This window comes from Thalassophryne amazonica, chromosome 3, assembly GCF_902500255.1.
Source record: "Thalassophryne amazonica chromosome 3, fThaAma1.1, whole genome shotgun sequence".
In the NCBI taxonomy this organism is placed as follows: Eukaryota; Metazoa; Chordata; class Actinopteri; order Batrachoidiformes; family Batrachoididae; genus Thalassophryne; species Thalassophryne amazonica.
In genome coordinates this window covers 120,036,826-120,063,434 of record NC_047105.1, presented here as the reverse complement: position 1 = coordinate 120,063,434, position 26,609 = coordinate 120,036,826, and the positions used below count along the sequence as shown (strand labels likewise).

General features: G+C 39.7%; 1 protein-coding gene across 1 annotated transcript in view; it reads left to right on the top strand.

The window, feature by feature from the left end:
* The window catches only part of epha8 (eph receptor A8), a 517,518-nt gene that overhangs the window by 379,873 nt on the left and 111,036 nt on the right, over nt 1-26,609 (top strand). The window contains exon 7 of the mRNA XM_034167384.1: nt 12,631-12,786. Coding sequence (XP_034023275.1) covers nt 12,631-12,786 — 156 coding nt within the window. The remainder of the gene's footprint in view (nt 1-12,630; nt 12,787-26,609) is intronic.

Sequence of the window (26,609 nt, the reverse complement as noted above, 5' to 3'; positions counted from 1 at the left end):
AGGTCTAACCTTACCGACCCCAGAGCAAGTGCATAGGTGACAGTGGTAAAGAAAAACTCCCTCTGATGAAGAAACCTCAAGCAGACCAGACTCAAAGGGGTGACTTTTTTTTTCTTTTTGACATAAAACTGAGAAAATTGTGACACCTGCCTCTCTATGTTTTAAAGTTTTGGCAGATATTTCAGGATTTAATTTTTATTTAACCAGGTTAGTCCCATTGGAATCAAGACCTCTTTTGGAAGGGAGACCTGAAAATTCTAAAGTTTCCAATTCACCTAACCTGCATGTCTTTAAATGGGGGAGGAAATTGGAGCACACCCACGCAAACTCCACACAGAAAGGCCACAGGTGGGAATCGAACCCATGACCTTCTTGCTGTGAAGCAACAGTGCTAACCACTAAGCCATTATGCTGCCCCACAGAGTCACACTGATCATATGTTGCATTATACTTTGTGATATCATTTTCGTTTTAATTTGTGTTACCAAAATGTTGCCTCACAGAGAAAAGGTTCTTGCACGACTTGGTCCTTTCTGGGTGGAGCTTGCATGTTCTGTCCAGGTGCTCCGGTGTCGTTCCACTTTAAAAGACACGCAGTTTAGGTGAATTGGTGAATTCAAATTGACGGGAGGTGTGAGTGAGGATTTCAATGTGTTTGTCTGCTTGTGTCGGCGTCCAGTGCAGGGTGCACACCGGCCTTCACCCAGTCCACATTGGAATAGGCTCCAGCAGCCTGTGACCCTCCCCTAGAAAAAGTAGGAGGAAGAACAATTATTCAGAGCATGTGCTAAAAACTGTGAGCTTCCACCAGCCCACCCAGGGTATACGTGAAACCCCTTTCTTCCTCCTCCTCTTTGTCTCCTCTCTGCTCCTCCCTCAGTCTCCTCACGCTTTGGAAGATGCTGTACTTTCCCCAGATCCTCTCTTTTTCCAGTCTGTTTATTTACCCACTTATACGGGGCATAAATCAAGGTCAGCTCACAGTGCTGCGCACAGCCATTAAGATTCATTGTAATGCAAATTCTCCTGTAGCGTTTGCACGGCGCTGACAGGTACTGACATGCCAAGCAACACGAGAAAACCTACACATGCACATATGCACACATTTAAAACCATCCACATTTTGTAAAGGGTTTGGAGAAAGAAGCAAAAGTGAACACAGGTGCGTTCCAATTCTCGCACCTTCTCTCCCTTCAGTTCTTACTTCATACATACGTTCTTCTGCAAATCAAAAACAGCTAAACTGATCAATTTTATATCAGTTCAAGAACAGTGTTGAAGGGGTTGGCTGGTCTGCATTCCCACTTTCCTTCATTTGCTTTACAGATATATGTGAAGCACACACACACACACACACACATATATATATATATATATATATATATATATATATATATATATATATATATATACACACAGTGAGGAAAATAAGTATTTGAACACCCTGCAATTCTGCAAGTTCTCCCACTTAGAAATCATGGAGGGGTCTGCAAATTTCATCTTAGGTGCATGTCCACTGTGAGAGGCATAATCTAAAAAAAAAAAAAAAAATCCGGAAATCACAATGTATGATTTTTTTAATCATTTATTTGTATGTTACTGCTGCAAATAAGTATTTGACACCTGTGAAAATGAATGTTAATAATTGGTACAGTAGCCTTTGCTTGCAATTACAGAGGTTAAGCGTTTCCTGCAGCTTTTCACCAGGTTTGCACACACTGCAGCAGGGATTTTGGTCCACTCCTCCATACAGATCTTCTCTAGATCTTTCAGGTTTGGAGTTTCAGCTCCCTCCAAAGATGTTCTATTGAGTTCAGGTCTGGAGACTGGCCAGGCCACTCCAGGACCTTGAAATGCTTCTTACGGAGCCCCTCCTTAGTTGCCCTGGCTGTGTGTTTGGGGTCATTGTCATGCTGGAAGACCCAGCCATGACCCATCTTCAATGCTCTTACTGAAGGAAGGAGGTTGTTTGCCAAAATCTCGCAATACATGACCCCATCCATCCTCCCTTCAATACAGTGCAGTCGTCCTGTCCCCTTTGCAGAAGAGCACCCCCAGAGTATGATGTTTCCATCCCCATGCTTCACGGTTGGGATGGTTTTCTTGGGGTTGTTCTCATCCTCTAAACATGGTAAGTGGAGTTGATTCCAAAAAGCCCATGCCTCCTCTGGATCATCCAGATGGTCACTGGTGAACTTCAAACGGGCCTGGACATGTGCTGACTTGAGTAGGGGGACCTTGCTGCCCTGCATGATTTTAAACCATGACAGCATCATGTGTTACTAATGTAATCTTTGTGACTGTGGTCCCAGCTGTCTTCAGGTCATTGACCAGGTCCTCCTGTGTAGTTCTGAGCTTTCTCAGAATCATCCTTACCCCACAAAGTGAGATCTTGCATGGAATCCCAGACCGAGGGAGACTGACAGTCATCTCGTGTTTCTTCCACTTTCTAATAAACAATCATTACAGTTGTTGTCTTCTACCAAGCTGCTTGCCTGTTGTCCTGTAGTCCAGAAGAGTGCAGAATAAGACGGCTTCTTAAAGAAAAATTAACAGGTCTGTGAGAGCCAGAATTCTTGCTGGTTGGTAGGTGTTTAAATACTTATTTGCAGCAGTAACGTACAAATAAATTATTAAAAAATCAAACAGTGTGATTTCCGGATTTTTTTTTTTTTTTTGATTATGTCTCTCAGAGTGGACATGCACCTAAGATGAAAATTTCAGACCCCTCCATGATTTCTAAGTTGGAGAACTTGCAAAACTGCAGGGTGTTCAAATACAACCCCTGGCAAAAATTATGGAATCACCGGCCTCGGAGGATGTTTATTCAGTTGTTTAATTTTGTAGAAAAAAAGCAGATCACAGGCATGACACAAAACTAAAGTCATTTCAAATGGCAACTTTCTGGCTTTAAGAAACACTATAAGAAATCAGGAAAAAAAAATTGTGGCAGTCAGTAACGGTTACTTTTTTAGACCAAGCAGAGGGAAAAAAATATGGAATCACTCAATTCTGAGGAAAAAATTATGGAATCATGAAAAACAAAAGAACGCTCCAACACATCACTAGTATTTTGTTGCACCACCTCTAGCTTTTATAACAGCTTGCAGTCTCTGAGGCATGGACTTAATGAGTGACAAACAGTACTCTTCATCAATCTGGCTCCAACTTTCTCTGATTGCTGTTGCCAGATCAGCTTTGCAGGTTGGAGCCTTGTCATGGACCATTTTCTTCAACTTCCACCAAAGATTTTCAATTGGATTAAGATCCGGACTATTTGCAGGCCATGACATTGACCCTGTGTGTCTTTTTGCAAGGAATGTTTTCACAGTTTTTGCTCTATGGCAAGATGCATTATCATCTTGAAAAATGATTTCATCATCCCCAAACATCCTTTCAATTGATGGGATAAGAAAAGTGTCCAAAATATCAACGTAAACTTGTGCATTTATTGATGATGTAATGACAGCCATCTCCCCAGTGCATTTACCTGACATGCAGCCCCATTTCAATGACTGTGGAAATTTACATGTTCTCTTAAGGCAGTCATCTTTATAAATGTCATTGGAACGGCACCAAACAAAAGTTCCAGCATCATCACCTTGCCCAATGCAGATTCGAGATTCATCACTGAATATGACTTTCATCCAAAGCAAATCAATTTTATTTATATAGCGCCAAATCACAAGTCATCCACAGTCCACGATTGATTTTCCTTAGCCCATTGTAACCCTGTTTTTTTCTGTTTAGGTGTTGATGGCTTTCGTTTAGCTTTTCTGTATGTAAATCCCATTTCCTTTAGGCGGTTTCTTACAGTTCAGTCACAGACGTTGACTCCAGTTTCCTCATTTGTTTTGTTGTGCATTTTCGATTTTTGAGACATATTGCTTTAAGTTTTCTGTCTTGACGCTTTGATGTCTTCCTTGGTCTACCAGTATGTTTGCCTTTAACAACCTTCCCATGTTGTTTGTATTTGGTCCAGAGTTTAGACACAGCTGACTGTAAACAACCAACATCTTTTGCAACATTGCGTGATGATTTACCCTCTTTTAAGAGTTTGATAATCCTCTCCTTTGTTTCAATTGACATCCCTTGTGTTGGAGCCATGATTCATGTCAGTCCACTTGGTGCAACAGCTCTCCAAGGTGTGATCACTCCTTTTTAGATGCAGACTAATGAGCAGATCTGATTTGATGCAGGTGTTAGTTTTGTGGATGAAAATTTACAGGGTGATTCCATACTTTTTTCCTCAGAACTGAGTGAGTCCATATTTTTTTCCCTCTGCTTGGTCTAAAAAAGTAACCGTTACTGACTGCCACAATTTTTTTTCCTGATTTCTTATAGTGTTTCTTAAAGCCAGAAAGTTGCCATTTGAAATGACTTTAGTTTTGTGTCATGTCTGTGATCTGCTTTTTTTCTACAAAATTAAACAACTGAATGAACATCCTCCGAGGCCGGTGATTCCATAATTTTTGCCAGGGGTTGTGTATATATATATATATATATATATATATATATATATATATATATATATATATATATATATATATATATATATATATATATATGTGTGTTTGTATGTGTGATGCAGAAATGTTGCCAGCCCAGTCTCATTTTTTTGTTTCGTGCTCCCGTCACGAAGTCAAATTTCCGTGACAGGTTTTTTTTACTCATTATTACTAACCCTACTCCTACCCCCAACCCTAACCTTAACCATAACCTAACCCTACTCCTTTCCCCCACCCTCACCATAACCATAGCCATCACGGAATAAATTAGAATGAATTTGTGCTGCCATGATGAAAATGAGGTGCTTTTCATCACAATATCACAAACCAATAGATCAATGTATATTTTGTGCAGCTGATTCACGACTTGCTGTGAGACCAGGTTGATATTGCTGATATAGAAATCTTCAGCTGTAGTTGAAAAAGCAACTTTTGATGTGTGTTTAGACTCTAACTTTGACTGGAATGAGAAAATGTTATCATGTGACCACAGTGCTCGTGTCTCTCAGTGCCTGCCTCCTCATCTGTGGGCGGATTTTGATTTTGTTCTTCACTTTCGAGACACTGAGGGACAGATTTACTAAGATCCCAGATAATTAATGATAAATTGGGTGGGTATTCCAAACTACTGTGTGTTGGGCTGGAGACTGTTTTGCAGGTGATTTACTAAGATTGTAAGTATGTAAATGAGTATTAACGGCAATCAGCACAAAATTAAATTCAAAATCAGTCGTTAACGGCCATAAATGTTTGTTTTAGATTATTTTTTTACTTTTTTTCTGTTTTTTTTGTGTGTGTGTTTGGTGTTCTATTGTCTTTTGTTGAATTGTGTACTGCAAAGGTTACAACATGCTATATAAATCAATGCTGTTGTTGTTATTATTGCTTACGGAAAACCTTCTTGTAATACTAATTACTTCTGTGTGCAAACCCTTCCTGCACACTGGTCAACCTGGGATTTACAGTGTAGCCTCATTTACAGCAGGTGTTCCATCTGAACACCTTGTTCACAGTCAACGCAATAAAAATGCAGTTGAAATATCACTGTGAAAAACATTTTCATCTCAGTATAGTCATGGTCCTCGTTCAACAGCAGCCCGACGTATGTTAGTTGTCTGTTCTATTTGCTTGTATTCTTATTGGAATTGTTCTTGGTCTTCTGTGCTATTCTGTGCTCTGAAACGAGCAACATAATTGAAGTGAAAGTTTATCACAGCGAGTTTCGACTGCGCCGCGTTCCTTTCCTTCCCTTTGCATCCGTCACCTGTGCTGATAAATTCACTGCGTGTGCTTGTGAGTGTGTTTGTGTGTGTTATTGCATTATCATAACCTTTGCATGTGTGGATACGTGGAACTCCCGGTGAATCTGTCAGAGACTTCAGAGTGCTCGCCGCCTCTCCGCCTTGATGAACGAGCTGTTCAAATGTTCATTGTGACCCGCTTTTCATCTGAGGGGTGTCAGAAAAAAAAAAAAAAAAAAAAAACATGACGGGATGGAGAGATTAACAGGATGAAACGGAGAAAACAGATGGGGATAAACAGTACAAATGCAAACACCCTGTCGTTCCTATGGGGGGCGCTGATGGTGGAATAGAAGTACACTGTTGCCCTCTCTGTTTGTTACACACTGATACAAATCAGAGTATGTGTGTTCATTCATCAAACGGTGCATGTGATCTGTGTTGCCTGTCAGAGTATTTCTTCTGTTTTGTTTTCGTAGCACTGACACGTGTGCATGCGTGGCTGTATGTGTTAACATGAACACATTACTGGAAGAGTTAAAGTTTTTAAGAGACATACTCCAAGTTCGTAAAGCCATAATTCCCAGATTGTTTTTTGTTTTTGTTTTGTGTTTGGGTTTTTTGCAAATTTGTTTGTATATATATATATATATATATATATATATATATATATATATATATATATATATATATATATATATATATATATATAAAAGTCATTTAAAAACCAAATTCAAAGGTGGGCGGTCTAGGTTATAGCCTGGCAGTAAGGCCTATTAGAAAAAAAAACATTGTTTTTTGTAACCCATTAAACCCTATTTCACAGACCTGACTCTAACAATTTTGTGACCAAGCAAAAACAAACAAACATAATTTCCAGTAATGTGATTTATGAGGTTTTACCTTGATGGTTAATAATCACATTAATCCATTTGATCGCTTTGGGTGAAGAGACACTGTCTCAGGCGGACCGATTTTTAGGGGGGGGGGGCGATCGGTCTGCGACACCGGTGGTCTTGTTAAACCCTGCACTAACAGGCCTCCCGTTTAAACTTCATTCACGCTGTTAACGGTGAACAAAACTCGTTCTCAATAAATCCTCCTCACATCAGACATCTGTGCCACTAAATTCGCAAATCATTAAATAGAACATTTTGTGGTGATTTGTGTGATGCAGCGAGTCCATTGCTGTGTTGCACCTGATGCCTGAAACACACAGTAAAGCCCTCGTTATGGCTACATTCACTCACTCATCTTCAACCACCTATCCAGGATCAGGTCACAGCCGCACAACACACCCAGAAAAAAAAAAAATAAATAAATAAAAGTTTTTTTTTCTTTTTTTTAACCCCTACCTACTGGCCCTATTTCTTTTTTTAAAATGTTACTAGAAATGTATTTTTATTTATTTATTTTTGTTCTGTCTCTGATAGGCCTAATCACTATCCAAAACAGGACTTACTGAAGAGGCAGTACGGCCCTCAAAACATGACGTTGGCACTTTACACAAAGCTCAGACAGCTGTTATGATGAGGAGCAGTGATTTGTAGCTGAAAAGTTAGAAATGGGCAGAACAGATTTACATAAGCACAGACAGAGAAATACAAGCTACGGTGGACCTGTTTGATGTCAGTGCGACACAAAATAGGAGATTTATTGGTTCTCACTTGTATCTAGCAGAACCCAACATTTTTGGATGAGTTGAGTAGCATGTACCATGTAGAGTAACATCACTTTATTTAAAAAAAGAAAAGACAAGCTATACATGGAATGTGTGCTTGTCAGTTGGGAAACACGGGAGAATATTATTATTCATCCTCAATAACATTTACATTGCAAAAAAAGCACAACGTTCTTAAAATTTAGATTATGTTCAAACTAAAACTTCAAGTCAAAATTTGGGCGTGATGAGTGATAACCATGGTGTCTAACCAGATCCTTACTCTGGATGGCATTACCCTGACCTCGAGTAATACTGTGAGAAATCTTGGAGTCATTTTTTATCAGGATATGTCATTCAAAGCGCATATTAAACAAATATGTAAGACTGCTTTTTTGCATTTATGCAATATCTCTAAAATTAGAAAGGTCTTGTCTCAGAGTGATGCTGAAAAACTAATTCATGCATTTATTTCCTCTAGGCTGGACTATTGTAATTCATTATTATCAGGTTGTCCTAAAAGTTCCCTGAAAAGCCTTCAGTTAATTCAAATGCTGCAGCTAGAGTACTGACGGGGACTAGAAGGAGAGAGCATATCTCACCCATATTGGCCTCTCTTCGTTGGCTTCCTGTTAATTCTAGAATAGAATTTAAAATTCTTCTTCTTACTTATAAGGTTTTGAATAATCAGGTCCCATCTTATCTTAGGGACCTCATAGTACCATATCACCCCAATAGAGCGCTTCGCTCTCAGACTGCAGGCTTACTTGTAGTTCCTAGGGTTTGTAAGAGTAGAATGGGAGGCAGAGCCTTCAGCTTTCAGGCTCCTCTCCTGTGGAACCAGCTCCCAATTCGGATCAGGGAGACAGACACCCTCTCTACTTTTAAGATTAAGCTTAAAACTTTCCTTTTTGCTAAAGCTTATAGTTAGGGCTGGATCGGGTGACCCTGAACCATCCCTTAGTTATGCTGCTATAGACTTAGACTGCTGGGGGGTTCCCATGATGCACTGAGTGTTTCTTTCTCTTTTGGCTCTGTATGCACCACTCTGCATTTAATCATTAGTGATTGATCTCTGCTCCCCTCCACAGCATGTCTTTTTCCTGGTTCTCTCCCTCAGCCCCAACCAGTCCCAGCAGAAGACTGCCCCTCCCTGAGCCTGGTTCTGCTGGAGGTTTCTTCCTGTTAAAAGGGAGTTTTTCCTTCCCACTGTCGACAAGTGCTTGCTCACAGGGGGTCGTTTTGACCATTGGGGTTTTTACGTAATTATTGTATGGCCTTGCCTTACAATATAAAGCGCCTTGGGGCAACTGTTTGTTGTGATTTGGCACTATATAAATAAAATTGATTGATTGATTGATAAGATCAATGGCCTTCATGTTGAAGTTTGCTGGCTTGGGTCCTGGCTGGTGCACCTGATGCCCCCTCCTGATCCTTCAGCACTAAAAGTGTACCTGATCTCACTTTGGAAGGTATAAGGCACTGGCCACCCTTTTTTAATGAGCTGTGTGCTCATGAAGTAGTGGACTCATCCTTTATCCAATACATTAACAGTACTGCTGCACCCAAAGAGGAAAAGGTCTGTGGTCTATTTTATAAAGGTACAATTGATTTTCTGAATTGCAGCTGATGGGTTATTATTCATTCGCTATACTCGCTTACTTAAATTAAGTGTTTGGGTGGGGGTGCTGCAGCCTATCCCAGAGGGGCGTAAGGTGGGGTACAACCTGGACAGGACAACAGTCCATCACAGGACCACAAACACATTCACACTCACAAGCACGGCCAATTTAAAGTTTCCAATTCACCTAACCTGCATGTCTTTGGATGTGAGAGGAAGCCGGTGCACCTGGAGAGAACCCACACAAACATGGGGAGAACAATCAAAACTCCACAAAGAAAGGGAAGCGATCCCACACCCTTCTTGCTTTGAGGCAACAGTACTAAAAACTAAGCCATCATGTTGCTCTGTCGTCATTATTATTATTATTATTATTATTATTATTATTATTATTATTATATTATTATATTATTATTATTATTATTATTATTAGCATTCAGATATTTCCACTGTTACCATCTACAACAAAATATAAATGCAACACTTTTGGTTTTGCTCCCATTTTGTATGAGATGAACTCAAAGATCTAAAACTTTTTCCACATACACAATATCACCATTTCCCTCAAATATTGTTCACAAACCAGTTTAAATCTGTGATAGTGAGCACTTCTCCTTTGCTGAGATAATCCATCCCACCTCACAGGTGTGCCATATCAAGATGCTGATTAGACACCATGATTAGTGCACAGGTGTGCCTTAGACTGTCCACAATAAAAGGCCACTCTGAAAGGTGCAGTTTTGTTTTATTGGGGGGGGATACCAGTCAGTATCTGGTGTGACCACCATTTGCCTCATGCAGTGCAACACATCTCCTTCGCATAGAGTTGATCAGGTTGTCAATTGTGGCCTGTGGAATGTTGGTCCACTCCTCTTCAATGGCTGTGCGAAGTTGCTGGATATTGGCAGGAACTGGTACACGCTGTCGTATACGCCGGTCCAGAGCATCAATGGGCCTCAGGATCTCGTCACGGTATCTCTGTGCATTCAAAATGCCATCAATAAAATGCACCTGTGTTCTTTGTCCATAACAGATGCCTGCCCATACCAAAACCCCACCGCCACCATGGGCCACTTGATCCACAACATTGACATCAGAAAACCGCTCACCCACACGACGCCACACACGCTGTCTGCCATCTGCCCTGAACAGTGTGAACCGGGATTCATCCGTGAAGAGAACACCTCTCCAACGTGCCAAACGCTAGCGAATATGAGCATTTGCCCACTCAAGTCGACCCCGATGAGGACGACGAGCATGCAGATGAGCTTCCCTGAGACGGTTTCTGACAGTTTGTACAGAAATTCTTTGGTTATGCAAACCGATTCTTTCAGCAGCTGTCCGAGTGGCTGGTCTCAGACGATCTTGGAGGTGAACATGGTGGATGTGGAGGTCCTGGGCTGGTGTGGTTACACGTGGTCTGCGGCTGTGAGGCTGGTTGGATGTACTGCCAAATTCTCTGAAACGCCTTTGGAGACGGCTTATGGTAGAGAAATGAACATTCAATACACGAGCAACAGCTCTGGTTGACATTCCTGCTGTCAGCATGCCAATTGCACGCTCCCTCAAATATTGCGACATCTGTGGCATTGTGCTGTGTGATAAAACTGCACCTTTCAGAGTGCTCACTATCACAGATTTAGACTGGTTTGTGAACAATATTTGAGGGAAATGGTGATATTATGTACGTGGAAAAAGTTTTAGATCTTTGAGTTCATCTCATACAAAATGGGAGCAAAACCAAAAGTGTTGCGTTTATATTTTTGTTGAGTGTAGATCTAGAAAGGGGACATGTTACGTTACGTTATTATTATGTTATGTACTTACACAGCAAGGCTCTAATTACACACAGATCTAGAAAGGGGACATGTTACATTACCTTATTATTATGCTGTCTACTTACACAGCAAGGCTGTAATTATACACAGATCTAGAAAGGGGACATGTTACGTTACCTTATTATTATGTTGTGTACTTACACAGCAAGGCTCTAATTACACACAGATCTAGAAAGGGGACATGTTACGTTACCTTATTATTATGTTGTGTACTTACATAGCAAGGCTCTAATTACACAAAGATCTAGAAAGGGGACATGTTACGTTACCTTATATTATGTTGTGTACTTACATAGCAAGGCTGTAATTACACACAGATCTAGAAAGGGGACATGTTATGTTACGTTATTACTATGTTGTGTACTTACACAGCAAGGCTGTAATTACACACAGATCTAGAAATGGGACATGTTACGTTACATTATTATTATGTTGTGTACTTACACAGCAAGGCTGTAATTATACATAGATCTAGAAAGGGGACATGTTACGTTACGTTATTATTATGTTATCTACTTACACAGCAAGGCTGTAATTATACATAGATCTAGAAAGGGGACATGTTACGTTACGTTATTATTATGTTATCTACTTACACAGCAAGGCTGTAATTATACATAGATCTAGAAAGGGGACATGTTACGTTACGTTATCATCATGTTATCTACTTACACAGCAAGGCTGTAATTATACACAGATCTAGAAAGGGGACATGTTATGTTACCTTATTATTATGTTGTGTACTTACACAGCAAGGCTGTAATTATACACAGATCTAGAAAGGGGACATGTTACGTTACCTTATTATGTTGTGTACTTACACTGCAAGGCTCTAATTACACACAGATCTAGAAAGGGGACATGTTACTTTACCTTATATTATGTTGTGTACTTACATAGCAAGGCTGTAATTACACACAGATCTAGAAAGGGGACATGTTACTTTACCTTATATTATGTTGTGTACTTACATAGCAAGGCTGTAATTACACACAGATCTAGAAAGGGGACATGTTATGTTCCGTTATTATTATGTTGTGTACTTACACAGCAAGGCTCTAATTACACACAGATCTAGAAAGGGGACATGTTACTTTACCTTATATTATGTTGTGTACTTACATAGCAAGGCTGTAATTACACACAGATCTAGAAAGGGGACATGTTATGTTACGTTATTATTATGTTGTGTACTTACACAGCAAGGCTGTAATTACACACAGATCTAGAAAGGGGACATGTTATGTTACGTTATTATTATGTTGTGTACTTACACAGCAAGGCTGTAATTATACATAGATCTAGAAAGGGGACATGTTACGATACGTTATTTTTATGTTGTGTACTTACACATCAAGGCTGTAATTACACACAGATCTAGAAAGGGGACATGTTATGTTACGTTATTATTATGTTGTGTACTTACACAGCAAGGCTGTAATTATACATAGATCTAGAAAGGGGACATGTTACGATACGTTATTTTTATGTTGTGTACTTACACATCAAGGCTGTAATTACACACAGATCTAGAAATGGAACATGTTACGTTATGTTATTATTATGTTATGTTATAAATTAATCCACAGGAGATGGTGACACAGTTCTGAAACAGCTGAAGCAACGTTGCTATGCATAGTTTTCCATTGGAGTGTGATTCATGCCTTTCTGGCTGGTCTTTCTATTTTATCATGCTCTGAATGATTATGGGGGTGCAGAGTCCTTCACTATTTATGTCTTTTTTTTCCATCTCTGTCTCCAGCCTGTGAGGTGGGCTTCTATAAGCCAGCAGCAGGAGATGGACTATGTGGTAAATGTCCACAGCACAGCCACTCAGAGACCAGAGCTGCCCTCTCCTGCCCCTGCGACGCCAACTACTATCGCACAGCAGATGACCCGCCAGCAGCTTCGTGCAGCCGTAAGCACCCGTGCGCCAAATCGCTTAATCCAAAAGGCAGGAAAACATACAGGAGAATACAAATGACCTGTACACAACGACTCTCACACAGCTGCTGGGAAACGACGTGTTTTATCGGAGCTTCTGCATAAAAATCCAATTTACCTTCACAGGCAGCGATCAAATGTATCTGTGAGTGAACCTCACCCTGTTTTTTTTCCCCTACCAGGCCCCCCATCTGCTCCAGTAAATGTCATTTCCTCCGTCAATGGCACATCTGTGAATTTGGAGTGGGATCGGCCCCTGGACACTGGAGGTCGCAGTGATCTGTTTATAACGTCCTGTGTCAGAAATGTTCCAGAGAAGGAGGCCCCTGTGAGGATTGTACGTCCTTCCCAGGAGGCACCGGCGGAGGGAAAGGAGGTGGCGGGACAAGCGCTGGAAATGTGGGAGGGGGGATGGTGGAGCGTATGGGTGTAGCATCCGTCCGGTTCGTCCCGCACCAAACAAGACTAACAGAGCCGTGGGTGACGGTGCTGAACCTGGTGGCGCACACAAACTACTCCTTCCGTATCTTGGCGATTAATGCAGTGACCCAACTGAGCAATGAAGCGTCACCATATGCTGTCGTCAACATAACAACAAACCAGGCAGGTAGGGCTCAGAAATCAGAATGACTGCATACAGTGTCTCAACGCGAGTTGATTCCAAGCATTGCCCTTTATTAAACATCTTACTGTTCTTGACAATGGCACATTTATGAGAATATTAATTTCAAGAGTTTTGAAATATCATGTCCATTCAGAATTGAGTAGGTTATATAGCAGCTGGCTAAAACAGATGAGTCAGGATATGGGCAGTCTAAGGCACACCTGTGCACTAATCATGGTGTCTAATCAGTATCTTGGTATGGCACACCTGTGAGGTGGGATGGATTATCTCAGCAAAGGAGAAGTGCTCACTATCACAGATTTAGACTGGTTTGTGAACAATATTTGAGGGAAATGGTGATATTGTGTATGTGGAAAAAGTTTTAGATCTTTGAGTTCATCTCATACAAAATGGGAGCAAAACCAAAAGTGTTGCGTTTATATTTTTGTTGAGTGTATTATGTCATGTTTAAAAATGACATTTTCAGCTGTCCTGTTATTTTAAACATATGCTCCTCTTTATTGGCAGCTGACATAAAAAAAGTGCAATTTGCACCAATTTTTACAGAGAACATCCAGTGCAAATTCAATCATATTTTGCCCCCCCCCCCCCCCCACACACACACACACAAAAAAAAACCTCTGGAGATGCTATGTGGATTGAATGACACTTAAAACAAAAGCTTTTGCTAAATAAACAATAAATAAATAAAATTAAAAGGAATTGCTGGTTAGATTCTGTTCAGAACAAGAAACGTATGCAATTATATATAATTGTGTTGACAACAAAACCTTCAGTGTACAGTTATTTGAGATTATATAAAATTCTTTTTTTTTGGGGGGGGGGGGTTGGCAAACTGCTAATTTTGTAATCTGGGGATACACATTGGTACAAATTTACCTCAGATATAGAGCAAATCTATTCCAGATTATAAAGATTCATTTTGAAACTGATGTATAGAAATAATTCAGTGTTTAAGCAGTTTGCCAATAATTGTTATTAGCAATGAACAAATTATGATGAGAACCACAATAATGTAAAATGTAACAGATGATTGACAAAGAGTGGTTCATCTGTTACATTTATTGTTATTATTATTTGAAAAAAGAATGAACCTCGACCCTGTAAAATACAATCTGTCCCTAATGTGAGAAGCCGGGGAAGGGATCATTTGGTGCAAAGGTCTGTAATGTCTGATCACTGTATTTTGTTCTATTTGTTGTGCAGCTCCTTCGGAAGTGTTAGTGATCCGTCAAGAGAACACCAGTCAGAACAGCGTGACGCTGCTGTGGCACGAGCCAAACCAGCCCAACGGTGTAATACTGGAGTATGACATTAAATACTATGAAAAGGTACAAACCTCTAAGAACTGCACTTAAACAGCCCAAAACACCAACTGCTGTTTGTGTTGAGGTGGTGTCAACATATTTGTTTCATAAGACAAGATTGTTCCAGCAGCACAGGACACAAACGAGACAGCTATACCGCGGGAACATAAGCTAATTGTCTACAAAGGTTCTGTGACTAATCTGAGCCAAAATATTGTGAATGCAGCGGAGTGCGGCTGGATAAACTCTGGATAACTTAATCCAGGCAAAGGATCCTGCTGGCAGCTCAGCTAATTGAAAGGAAATGGAGGTCGTGAGAGGGAGACAGAGAATGAGACAGCGTCGATTCAACAGCGAAAGTGACAGTGACAGCAAGCAGCTGGCGGGCACGTAAGCCTCGCTACGAGCTAATTGCTATGAGCGTGTGGATGTATGCGTGTTTGCATGTGTGTGTGTGTATGATGATAGAAATCATCTAATTGCTGAGGGAACGGCCTGAGAGCCGGCGGTCTCATAGCCAAACAAGCAGGATTGTGCGGAGAGCGCTGAAGGATTAGCTTGTCTCGTTCGCCGGTGTCTTAATCTGGGTTCACTCATGGGGCATTGCGCCTGTGGGGGATTTCAAGTGGACAAGTCAGCAATGTTGGTTTCTGTGCTTAACAATGAGTCACAGTGTGGAAGGTGGCCGCTGTGGCAGTCTACAACCGAGGACGATAATGAAGATAAAACGCCTCTTAATTCTGCTTGGCGCACTTCTTCATAATTAGGCTCTTTTCCCTTTCTAAGGACACGTGAATGATTCAGTGGCGTTGTTGTTCGGATGCTGTTTTTTGGCCTTTGCACCTCTTGTTATCACTGAGGTTATTGTGCATTCATGCAGAAGGATCTCTGACTGCATCCTGCAAAGATGCTGAAACGGGGAGAAGAAAATGAGGATAACGTCAATCATCCTGATTATTAAACAAGACTTCACCCCCAGAACATGCCTTCGAATCATAAATGGGCATTTTTTATGAATCGCCACTTCAAAAACTTTGCATCATAAAAGAACAAGTTTTGACAATTTCAGTTGCGCGACTAACGCCGGATGAATGAAGCTATTATCGGAACGGAAACTTGACTTTTTCATTGTCATTTTTCTGTCTGATAGAAGCAGATCAAACAACATATAAAGTAATTGCCTGTCAATTACAGCTGACAGACAGACGTGTTTGTGTGCGTTTATGATAACAGATCTACTGTGAAGACCCACAGTTTCATACAGCTGGTTAGTTTTTGCATCACCTGCCCCTTTTCGTACTAGGATCTTGACAGACATCCAGAACGTTTCTGAAGAAAAATGGTCATGTGCTTTTTTATTCCACTTTGTAATTCAAAATAATAGTTTTAAAATATGATCTGAAGGCAACGCTGTTCAAAGTGGTGCCCAATTTTTGGATTCACCTCTGACAAACATGTAGAACATAATAAACACGACGTCGTCTGTTATTGTTAAAACATCACTTTTTTTGGAAGGCTGCTAAAGTGCTGCATAAGCGACGAGAAACCAAAATATTCATGTTCCCCCAGTTGATCATTTGTTTCGTGCACAGCTGAAATTATGTAGAGAGACACAGCCATTATCTCAAAAACGAGAAATAATAACTTAAAAAGCTCTTGTGTAGAATTCCTCTTGTGCTGTAAAATGTCCAAACATGTTCTCAGACTTCACTGTTCTATCATTTGCAGTTGAGTTAATAATTTCTGATAGGTTTCAGTTGAAAATATGAACCTGGTCATTGGATAAAAAAGTCTTTCACATGGAGATAATTCTTTGAAATATTAATCTGCAAAAGAAAATACACTGAGATGGATCAATTTATTTCTTGTTTTTATTGATATTTGGTATAATAGAAAATACATTAGTTTTGGTCGCATTCCAAGGTATTACTACAGAACACATTGTCACAGACCCTTTGTATTACATTCTGATGTCAGAGCAGTCAGGAAAACGTTTTAGCAACTCATGGATTATCAAATGCGGAGGACATTGCTATTTTTTGCGACCTGTTTAGTCAACAAGGGAGTCTCCTACCACAGTTTGCATGAGCAAGTATGTCACATTGTTGTCATAATACCAAAGGTTTTGTAGTTGATGCCACTAGTCGTTTAATTGTGAAATTACATGATTCACATTTAAATAAATATAGATGTCAGAGAGGTCAAATAAAAGTTAGGGTTTAGATAAGGTCTATTAGGAAAAAAGTTATTTCCTGCAACATAAAATAGAAAAAGCAAGTAGAGGGTTTTTTTTCCCACCAAGTTTGGTGTAAGTGCTAGCTGCACTGAAACTCTGACTTAATTTTACTTGGTTCCTGTTTAAATATTCTGAGATACATCCAGTGCGCATTAATATTGTTTAGGTATGAAATTTGTCATTGCCAAATTCAAGTCTTGGTGGCTTCCCACACTCATCTCCTTGTATAACATAGTGAGAGTGCTACCTCACTGAGCGTGATTGTTGGAGCGTAGTTGGAGATGTGAACTAGTGACCACACACACGAATGAGCGACAGTTTTGAAGTTTGTGACTCACTAATGGGGACACTGGCAGCTGGATCTCTTATATCTCGTACAGTCCCTGCTAAATGATCCTTTTGTCCTTTGCTGAGATCCACTTGCAGCACTCGTCCGGCATCTTCTCCGTGATGCAGTGATGTCCAGCAGCACTTGGGGGGTACTTTGATTTGATTTGATTTATTTGTCAATAACATTGTAAGTCGCTTTGGCTGTTCCCCTTTTTTTCTTGCTCTGGGTCTGCACAGCAGATCTGAGGTGGCTTTGCATGTTCGGCACAGATTGCCTTCTCCATCCTCCTGCATTGTGGCTCTGATGGACAAATGACATCACATTTCCACAGCACAGCATTTAGCAGAAAGATTTTCCCACTGTAGGGCCCCTTCACACATTGTGCACAGTTTGGTCAAATATGGCGAAACAGCGCAAATTAGTTCAAATTAGCGCACCACGAAACATAGCACTGATGGGCAGGCATGCATGATCCCGGTGCGAGAGTTTGTGCACGTGACTGTGTCTTTCAAGCAAGAACAGTGCGAGGTGCACCACATCGTGGTGTTTAGGTGGAATAAATAAAAATAAAAACCAGCTGGTACCTGTGGGACACATCACATACGGCTTATGTGGAATAAAAAAAATAAAAAATCCCACGGGACTCAAACCTGTGCCTTCCAAAGCTCTGATTGCCAGTCAGAAACTTTACCACTCTGCGTACAGAGCTGTCCTTTGAAAGCTACAGGAATCTGCTCATATCAGGAAGGACATGGAGTATTAAATAAATAAAATCCCACACCATATAAAACACAGCATATATCAAGCGGGGCCAATACAAATATGATCTGTATGTTCCTCTGGTGATGACCCATGATCACAGACATACAGTCATGAAATGACATGAATGAGAAGCAGTGTGCTCTGATCATGTTCACATCTACTGGTCTGATGCATCCAGTCGCCCCTGCGCACATGTTCTGGCCGACACGCGTGTCTTGTGGATGACACGCCGCAGCACAGACACCGCGTCATGTGGAACAGAGCTCACGTGGGTCACGTGATGGTCAGAATCACCCGTGTGTGTTCTGATGTGATCGTCCGTTTCAACCTGGCAGGCTGTCAGTGTCTGCTCCGGGCATGTGCTCGCTCGCTGCGGCTTGTCGCCACAGCGACATATGTTTTTATTTATGTCCACGTAATACAGAAATCAGACAGACGCACCTCACAGTGGACAGTTGTTAGTCCATGTCTGTAAAACACAGTAGGTGGAATGACAGATCTCCACAGCTGCTTCTGTCGGAAGCCACACTTCCTGTCAGTGGAGCACACACACCCACGTGTCAGTGTGTGTGTTTGCAAAGTCACACTCGTGGGTACAACATTGATTGTCTGCAGTCTGTTGTCGTGCCAACAGTACGATTGGCCACACATTTCTAAGTGCCATGCGAGCGGGGTTTAGATGTTGTGCGTGAGAGGGTGTGATGCCTCGAGATGGTTCGAGCGCACACTCTTTCAACCACTGGTGTGCGCAAATAGTCATTGCAACAGGTGTATGAGACGTTAGAGGCAGGTACAATTCTACACGTGTTGTATACAATCCCTGCTTCGTGTGCACTTCGCCCCAAACTTCGCACTATGGTGTGAAGGGCCCTTAAAGACACATATTTAAAGAAAGCCATAAAATTATTAGTAATAAACCATATCGTGAGCCTATAAATCCATTGTTTGTCTGTTTACATATTTCAAAATTTGGGACCTGATTGATTGTAGCATTATACAAATTATGTTTAAAGTAAAAAAAAATAACATTTACCACAATATGTCCAGGACCTGTTCAAATAAGGCACTCCAGTTTAATTTGCAAGGAACATTATTATTTTAAAAATCAAAGATTCGAACTGCTGTAAAAAATCATTGTGTTTCTGTTAAGATGTTAAAATTTGCAAATTGTGTCTGGATAACACAAAATCACTCTGGTAACTTGGTTGGCTTTAAAAAGCTCTACAAAAATCATCTAATTACTTCTTATGGTGTGCTGAATTAGGCTTATCGATTTTGTTTATTGGGGGTTTGTGCAGGTTTCACTGCTGTTTGCATGTTTGCATTTTTAAATTTTAGTTCAGTGATTAAGTTATATCTTTGTATTAGTATCAGGGGTATATGTATATTTTAATACATATGTATACATTTTTACTTTTTTGGCTTTTTTGGGTATTTATAAGCTTTTGCTTAGTACAGCCTTTCGGGCCCTATGGGTGCGTTGTTGGATTGAATTGTTTTCTTTGTGAGTTCACTTTGTTATTTTGAGTCTGTATGTGCTGTTTAATTCATTCATTCATTCACATATGCACACTGCGGGAGAGCTGGATATGAACAAAGTGTGCTGGTTAATGAAAGCATATTATCAAATTTCCTCAATGATTGTGCATTGTACTCACAATGAGCACATTAAACAAGTCCGGAGCTTGCCATCAAAGACCAGAGAGACAGAAAGAGTGTTCCAGATAAAAAAAAAGATTAAAAACAACACAGTGCTGTGCCCAAGAGAGGAATAGTCACTTCTGTGTTCCAGAAGTGGCTATTCCTCTCCAATCACCTCCGCTATTTTGGCATGCTCCCCAGAAGCTTGTGTGTGTGTGGCTCACCCCTCCCACAGTTCACAAATTTCCTGATGTTCGGAGTCCCAGCGAGTACTTTCAGAGGGGCACATGACAGCAGCGACACCTCTGTGACCATTTTGGAAGGAGCCTTATCGCCTCAGCAACTGTGGACAGTTCAAAATCCAGGATTGCGACTCCCTGCGAGTGAAAGTACAGAATAGTGCCACCCTGTGAAAACTGCACACTGCGATAGCTCAGTGGGCTGCGACAGCTTGCGTACCCCTACTCAGCTTTTGAGGACTGCCCTACAAAATTAACTAACCTAATGAGACAATTGATTGCGCACCTGACTTAGCCTATATTGGGTCTCTCAAACAAAATAATTGTATCATTCATAATAAGGTGAAGAAGAAGAGTAAGAAGTTAGATATGTTGGTAACATGAAGCCACACTTACCTTAATTTCTTGAACAGATCTGGATGCCTGTCTTCTAAATGTTTTGCTAATTTGTGGTGTTCCCTTGTTTCATTGGAATTGTACAGTTGCACTGTTGACCATTTTGCTTTTGTAAATTAATATTTGTTCTTGGCAATCTGCTTCGAAAGCAAAATACTTGCAGTTTTTTTTTTCCATTCTTCCTCTTTGCCATTAAGCAGCAGACTAGCATATTTGAAGGTATAAATACTGTCCCCAACAGTTCTGGAAGAATATAACACTCCATACTTGTAGTACCAATGCTACTTCACAAAAATCAGCATTGTCACATTATTTAAATTTTGGTATTGTTTTGGTACTGAACTTCGATACCAATGCACTGGACAAAAGTGATTGACAGTTGCACTTTTCCTTGCTGATAGCATTGGTGATCTAGGATAGCCACATTCCTGAAAGATCTGAAACATCAGCTTTGAAAATATGAATCCACATAGAAAGAAATACAAATCAGAACTTTTCCAACAATTTAAGACACCAATGCCTAGTGACACACTGTATGTATAATGACAAAACTAATTACAGTAGATCAGTTGTCAAAGGCACCACATTGTTGTTACAATATGCCATTTTAATGGTACATTCCATGTTTGGGAATCTGGTTATTACGAGAAACTTTTCTACTTTTTTGTACAACATACAGTCAAATGGGTTTTCCATATTGGCAGCAATAATTGTTTTTTTGGTAACACTTTATATTAACTACACGCTATAAAGCATTAGTAAAGCATTTATAAAGTGTAAGTAAATGTTTAAGTAACTACTTGTAAAACATTTACAAAGCTTTTTTTTATTAGTTACTCATTGGTAAGAACATAAATAGATGGCTTAATAATTATTAATAACAAAATATGTAATGTCTTTATAAAACATTTACAAATGTTTTTTTAATTCGCTATAAACCATTTAAGAAAAGTTGATCATTAATAGTCCATCTTTTACAAATGTAAAATCAGACACTATTCATTAGTGATAAAAATACTTTACAAATCATTTTTATTGTCTTTACATTTTCTCCTCACAAATTATTAAGCCTTTACTAAGCATTAATGAACCATTAGATGATGCTCAATGTATCCTTTATGTACCATTTGTTAATAATGTACAAAGCTCAAGTCTCTTTCCCCATCACTATAAGTATGCAGTTTTAAAGAGTAGGAATTTTTTTATAACTCATTTGTATATGCTTAAAATATATTTTAATCACAATCTCAAACAGCTGACCAATTCACTTTTATATGTCCATTTATAAATGCTTATCAATGCATTAGAAAATACTTAAAAATACTATTATAAAGCCTTTACAAACTGTTAGTAAAGTATTTGGTGTGAGCTTAACTAAAGTGAAGGTTAAATTTGTTTTATAACTCATTTGTATACTTAATATATATTTTAATCACAATGTCAAACAGTTGACCAATTCACTTTTATTTGTCCATTTATAAATGATTATCAATGCGTTAGTAAACTTAAAAATACTATTATGAAGCCTTTACAAGCTGTTAGTAAAGTATTTCGTGTGATAGTAATTAAAGTGAAGGTTAAATTTGCATTATAACTGTTTGTAGATGCTATTTATATGTGTTAAGCAGAGTCACAGTTGGCCAATTCACTTTTATATATCCATTCATAAATACTTAACGCATATTTTGTTTTTAGGAATTGGCACAGCAGTATTAGACAAGGAGTGTGGGTTCATTCGCGAAATGTTAAAGTGTTCGGTTAGGAGGTGATACTGATTTTAGAGTAATTGCGCCATTAGTTGCTAACCGATAGCTAAACGTGGGCTCAGAACGGTTCACCATTAGCCGCTAAGCGATAGCGGCTAATCGGCTAACTGGTATTTAAAAACTAATGAGGTTTTACTTCCGATGATATAAATTCATATTGATCAAGCGGGTAACCTCTCAGACAGAAATAAAGTGTCCGCTTGATGATTTCAACCTTAGAATACGTTAAGCAGTCAGATTTGGTACAACAATGGTTAGCCAATGCAGCTTTAGCCTAGCTTTCACTAACACGCACATAGCCGATTAACCATTGTTTTCAGTGAAGTATCTGCTGGAAGTGTAGTGAGAATGCCAGTGATTAAGCAACATTAATCCATACTGTCCGAAAAATGGTTAAAACCAGTTTTTTTTATTCTAATCTTTCCCCTCGGACCTTCGTCGACAATGATAACAGAAACAGGAAGTGTTGTAGGACGTCTTCCTTGCCATCTTAATTTGTTGAACAATTTGTTGGATGCTGCCATCTGTCGGTGATATAGTATCATCTGCAGTTGGTGTTGCAGCCATATGTCGGTGAGGTAACTAAAATCACATCTTATTTGCTTTGAAAAAATAGGTTTATATTCCTTGAAACGATTGGTGCTTAAAATTAAGAAATGTAATTAATAAAACATAAAGTAAATAAAATATCGGTGCTAAAAATTAAAATTAAGAAACTGAATAAAAATAAGCACTAATAAATAATAAATAAATAAATAAATAATACTAAAAGTTTAAAAAAAAAGATGACACTGGGAAAAAACTCAATATGAGGACCTCCATAACCGGAGGTACAGTATTTGAGAGAGCTAAAAAGGAAAAGAGGAAAGAATTAGAGAGCAGAGAGCAGGTAGCAGCTAAAAGAACAGAAGAGGAATATGATGACCAAATAATAGGTGCCAAGAGAAGTAATTATTGTGGGACTCTTAAATGTTTTATAGAGAATTTAAAAATCATAAATGTTTTATAAAGACATTGCATATTTTGTTATTAATAATTATTAAGCCATCTATTTATGTTCTTACCAATGAGTAGCTAAAAAAAGAATGCTTAATAATTTGTGAGGAAAAAAACTAAAGACAATAAAAAATATCGTTTGTAAAGTATTTTTATCACTAATGAACAGTGTCTGATTTTATGTTTGTAAATGGTAGACTATTAATGATCAGCTTTTCTTGAATGGTTTATAGAGAATTAAAAAAATATTTATAAATGTTTTATAAAGACATTATATATTTTGTTATTAATAATTATTAAGCCATCTATTTATGTTCTTACCAATGAGTAGCTAATAAAAAAGAATGCTTTGTAAATGTTTTACAAGTAGTTACTTAAGCCTCGGTCCCACCGAATAATGAAGGCTGAAGAAAGAGCCACGCATGGGTGTGGGGTGATTATTTGAAGAATGACCCACGTTTTCATCTTAACATGTATCCACTATGAAGGTGCCACTATGTGCCTCTCTGTACCCCACATGTGCCGCATAGCAGCCTCTAGTGAGCCACGACCGACCTGTCATTACAGTCTCGAATGGCTCACATCAGCCACACAAAGCCACGTAGTGCCATGATAGCGCCATGATAACGCCATGTTGGCGCACGTTTAGGCATGAGTTTGGTCCAAACCTCCAGCCCTCCCACACCTGGTCCCTTCAAAGTGTGGGTTTTCAATTCACAGATTCACAGCAGCATTTAAAGATGTCCTTTTTTTAACGCAGTCCAACAATAGACACTCCATCACAGTTACGCAGTTGTGCGCTGTGCGCCAGGCTGCAGTCTACCTGTAATGCACCAGACCAGCTAGACCTGAACCATGGGTTCCTGGAGAGCTGCCTCTGTGCTCCTCGCTGGCTCCGCAGCTCTCTGGCTTTTTTTTTTTTTTTTTTTTTGCGGCTTTAAACACACAAAACTTTATGTTTGTCCGTTTATTTCTGCAAAAGCGCTCTTTTGCGTGCGTGCTGTTGTCCTTTCATGGACAGCCGCCTCTCTGCTCTTTCTGGCTTCTGTTCCATCTGTGGCTTGCTGGCTTTATTTTTTTCCCTGGCTTTAAGCACAATCATTTTTACAGCGTGATTCCACTTTTGACTTTGTGTTCGTCTGTTATTTCTGCAAAAGCGCTCTTTTGCGCGCGGTGCTGTTCTGCATATAGAATGAGGTGGCCGTTTATTATATACACCTGTGGATCATTTTCAATATATATTTCTTTATTTCTTCTGCAGCTTACAAGTCACCATGATACAACTTTTAACTTTGTGTTATGTCTTCAAAATCGGTCTTTTGCGCGCTCTCCACCTGTGTTGCTGCACAGCTCCTGCTCTTAGCTGCTCCACTGGAGTTATTAACTTCCATGGCTTTAAACACACATACACTTTCACGCAGTCACCCAAATTTTAACTTTGTGTTCGTCCAATATTGACTGAAATATCACTCTTTTGTGAGCTGGTGTTCTGCCTAAATGCTCGTTTGAAGCGTGATGAGGAGTCACTACTGCCTCAGTGCGTCAGTGCGCACACACAGCGGAGCTCATGTGATACATTAATTCCAGAAGTGATTACAGGTATTTTCGGCATCCAAGGTTTGACAGAAAATGATTAATCCGCTACAAAATAATTTTTTATATAGAGTCCAGCGCACAGAGCAGGTGGAATTTGGTGCACAAAGAGGAGACCGCTCCAAAAATAGCCTCTCAGGTCTTGCCTCAGTGTGCACACACAGTGATCCATTAACAAGATATTAAATCAGCATACTTTTACATACAACAGACATCAACATACAGCCATACTTTTATAGCAAGGAACTGTTTTATCAAGCTATAAAAACATTAAAAATAATTACCTTAAGCTGCTCAAAATACATCCCACATGGAGCAGGAAAGAGAGGAAAAAAGTGTCCAGATGAAACAGTCCTCGGTGATGCCAGAAGTGATTAGAAGTGTTTTCAACATCCAAGGTTTGTCAGAAAATGATTAATCCACTACAAAATATATTAGTCCAGCGCACAGAGCAGGTGCAATTGTGTGCGCAAGAGGAGGAGCCGCTCCAAAAATAGCCTCTCAGGTCCTGCGAAGGTGCCAGGCGCGGATAATGGACTTTTAGCAGACTCGTAAGCACCACGCAAATGCCTCTAAGCTGTCGCAGTAACTCGAACACAACTGCGCCACGCTGTTGTTGCTAAATTTTGAACATCTTGAAATTAGCGCCACGCTCAGAGAGGAGCCATTAACTGAAGATAAGCCTCTAAGAGCCACCTGAGCCTAAATGCCACGATAGTTCACGAAACAAAAACAAAAAAGGTGCATGGCTCCTTCTTCACTCCTTCTTCACTCGGTGGGACCGAGGCTTTAAGCAATTACTTACACTTTATAAGTGCTTTCTAATGCTTTATAGCGTGCAGTTAATATAAAGTGTTACCTCTTATTTTGTAAATGTGAGTGATCATATCCCTATTCTTGAATGGAATGCTATTCACTGCCAAACAAGTTGAACAACACTGTGTCCTATTCTTCCAGAAAGTGCATTTCTAAATTCATTGCTATACTGATAAGAAGGAGTGCTTCCTCTATAGCCAACTAGTGTCACAGGGCTGTGACAAATGTAAGCCTCAGAATGAAAAATATTTGGACCTGTGGTCACCAACCCTCCTCCAAACTAATGAACTCAATCATGTGTGTTCAGCTAACACAAAGTTGGCAGGCACCAAACATTGAAATGTGCAGGTCAGATAATACTCATGAGCATGGCTGTATTTCACTTATGCACACGGTACTGAAGAGTTCCTGTAATCATCAAAAAAGTACCAGTTTTCATCCTAAGAATTATTAATAATACTAACGATCGGCTGGCGTGCACATCATTGCAGGCGAGTGAGTTGGAAAAGTTTGCAAGAGTTTTCCAGCCTCTTCACATTCTGACAGAAAAAAGTTCAGACACTCCACGTACACCTGAGAGTTAGTGGGAGTGTGTGGGGCCGGTAATGTCTGAAAACGTGGCTTTTCATATCGTTATTTACCCACAGGAAGCTGACGTACAATAACATTGTACGATTTATATTTGTATTAATAATTCATTACTGGCTGGTGCATAGGTACAAGAAGTAATAGCTAAAAAAAAAAAACAACTGTTAAAGGTGCTGACCTGAATCATTTACTGTATGCAAACTTCCTCCAAACTCTAAGGAAGTGCTGATGCAAACATAATTAGCACCTATAGGGAACTATAACTGATGAGATTCAGTTAATATTGCGATATTTCCACAATAGGACAATTAAAGTCACTTTTTGGTTTTGTAGCTTTGAACAAGGCATCCAGACGATTGCAGGGCATCGCTGTCGCCAGCTGAAAAGTTGCAGCAGCTGCATCAATTCAACATTATCATAATATGAAGATTCAGCTTACATGTGTGAGAAGCTGAAGCAGTTGAATGGGAGTGTGCACATGCTTTATGACATCATTCATGA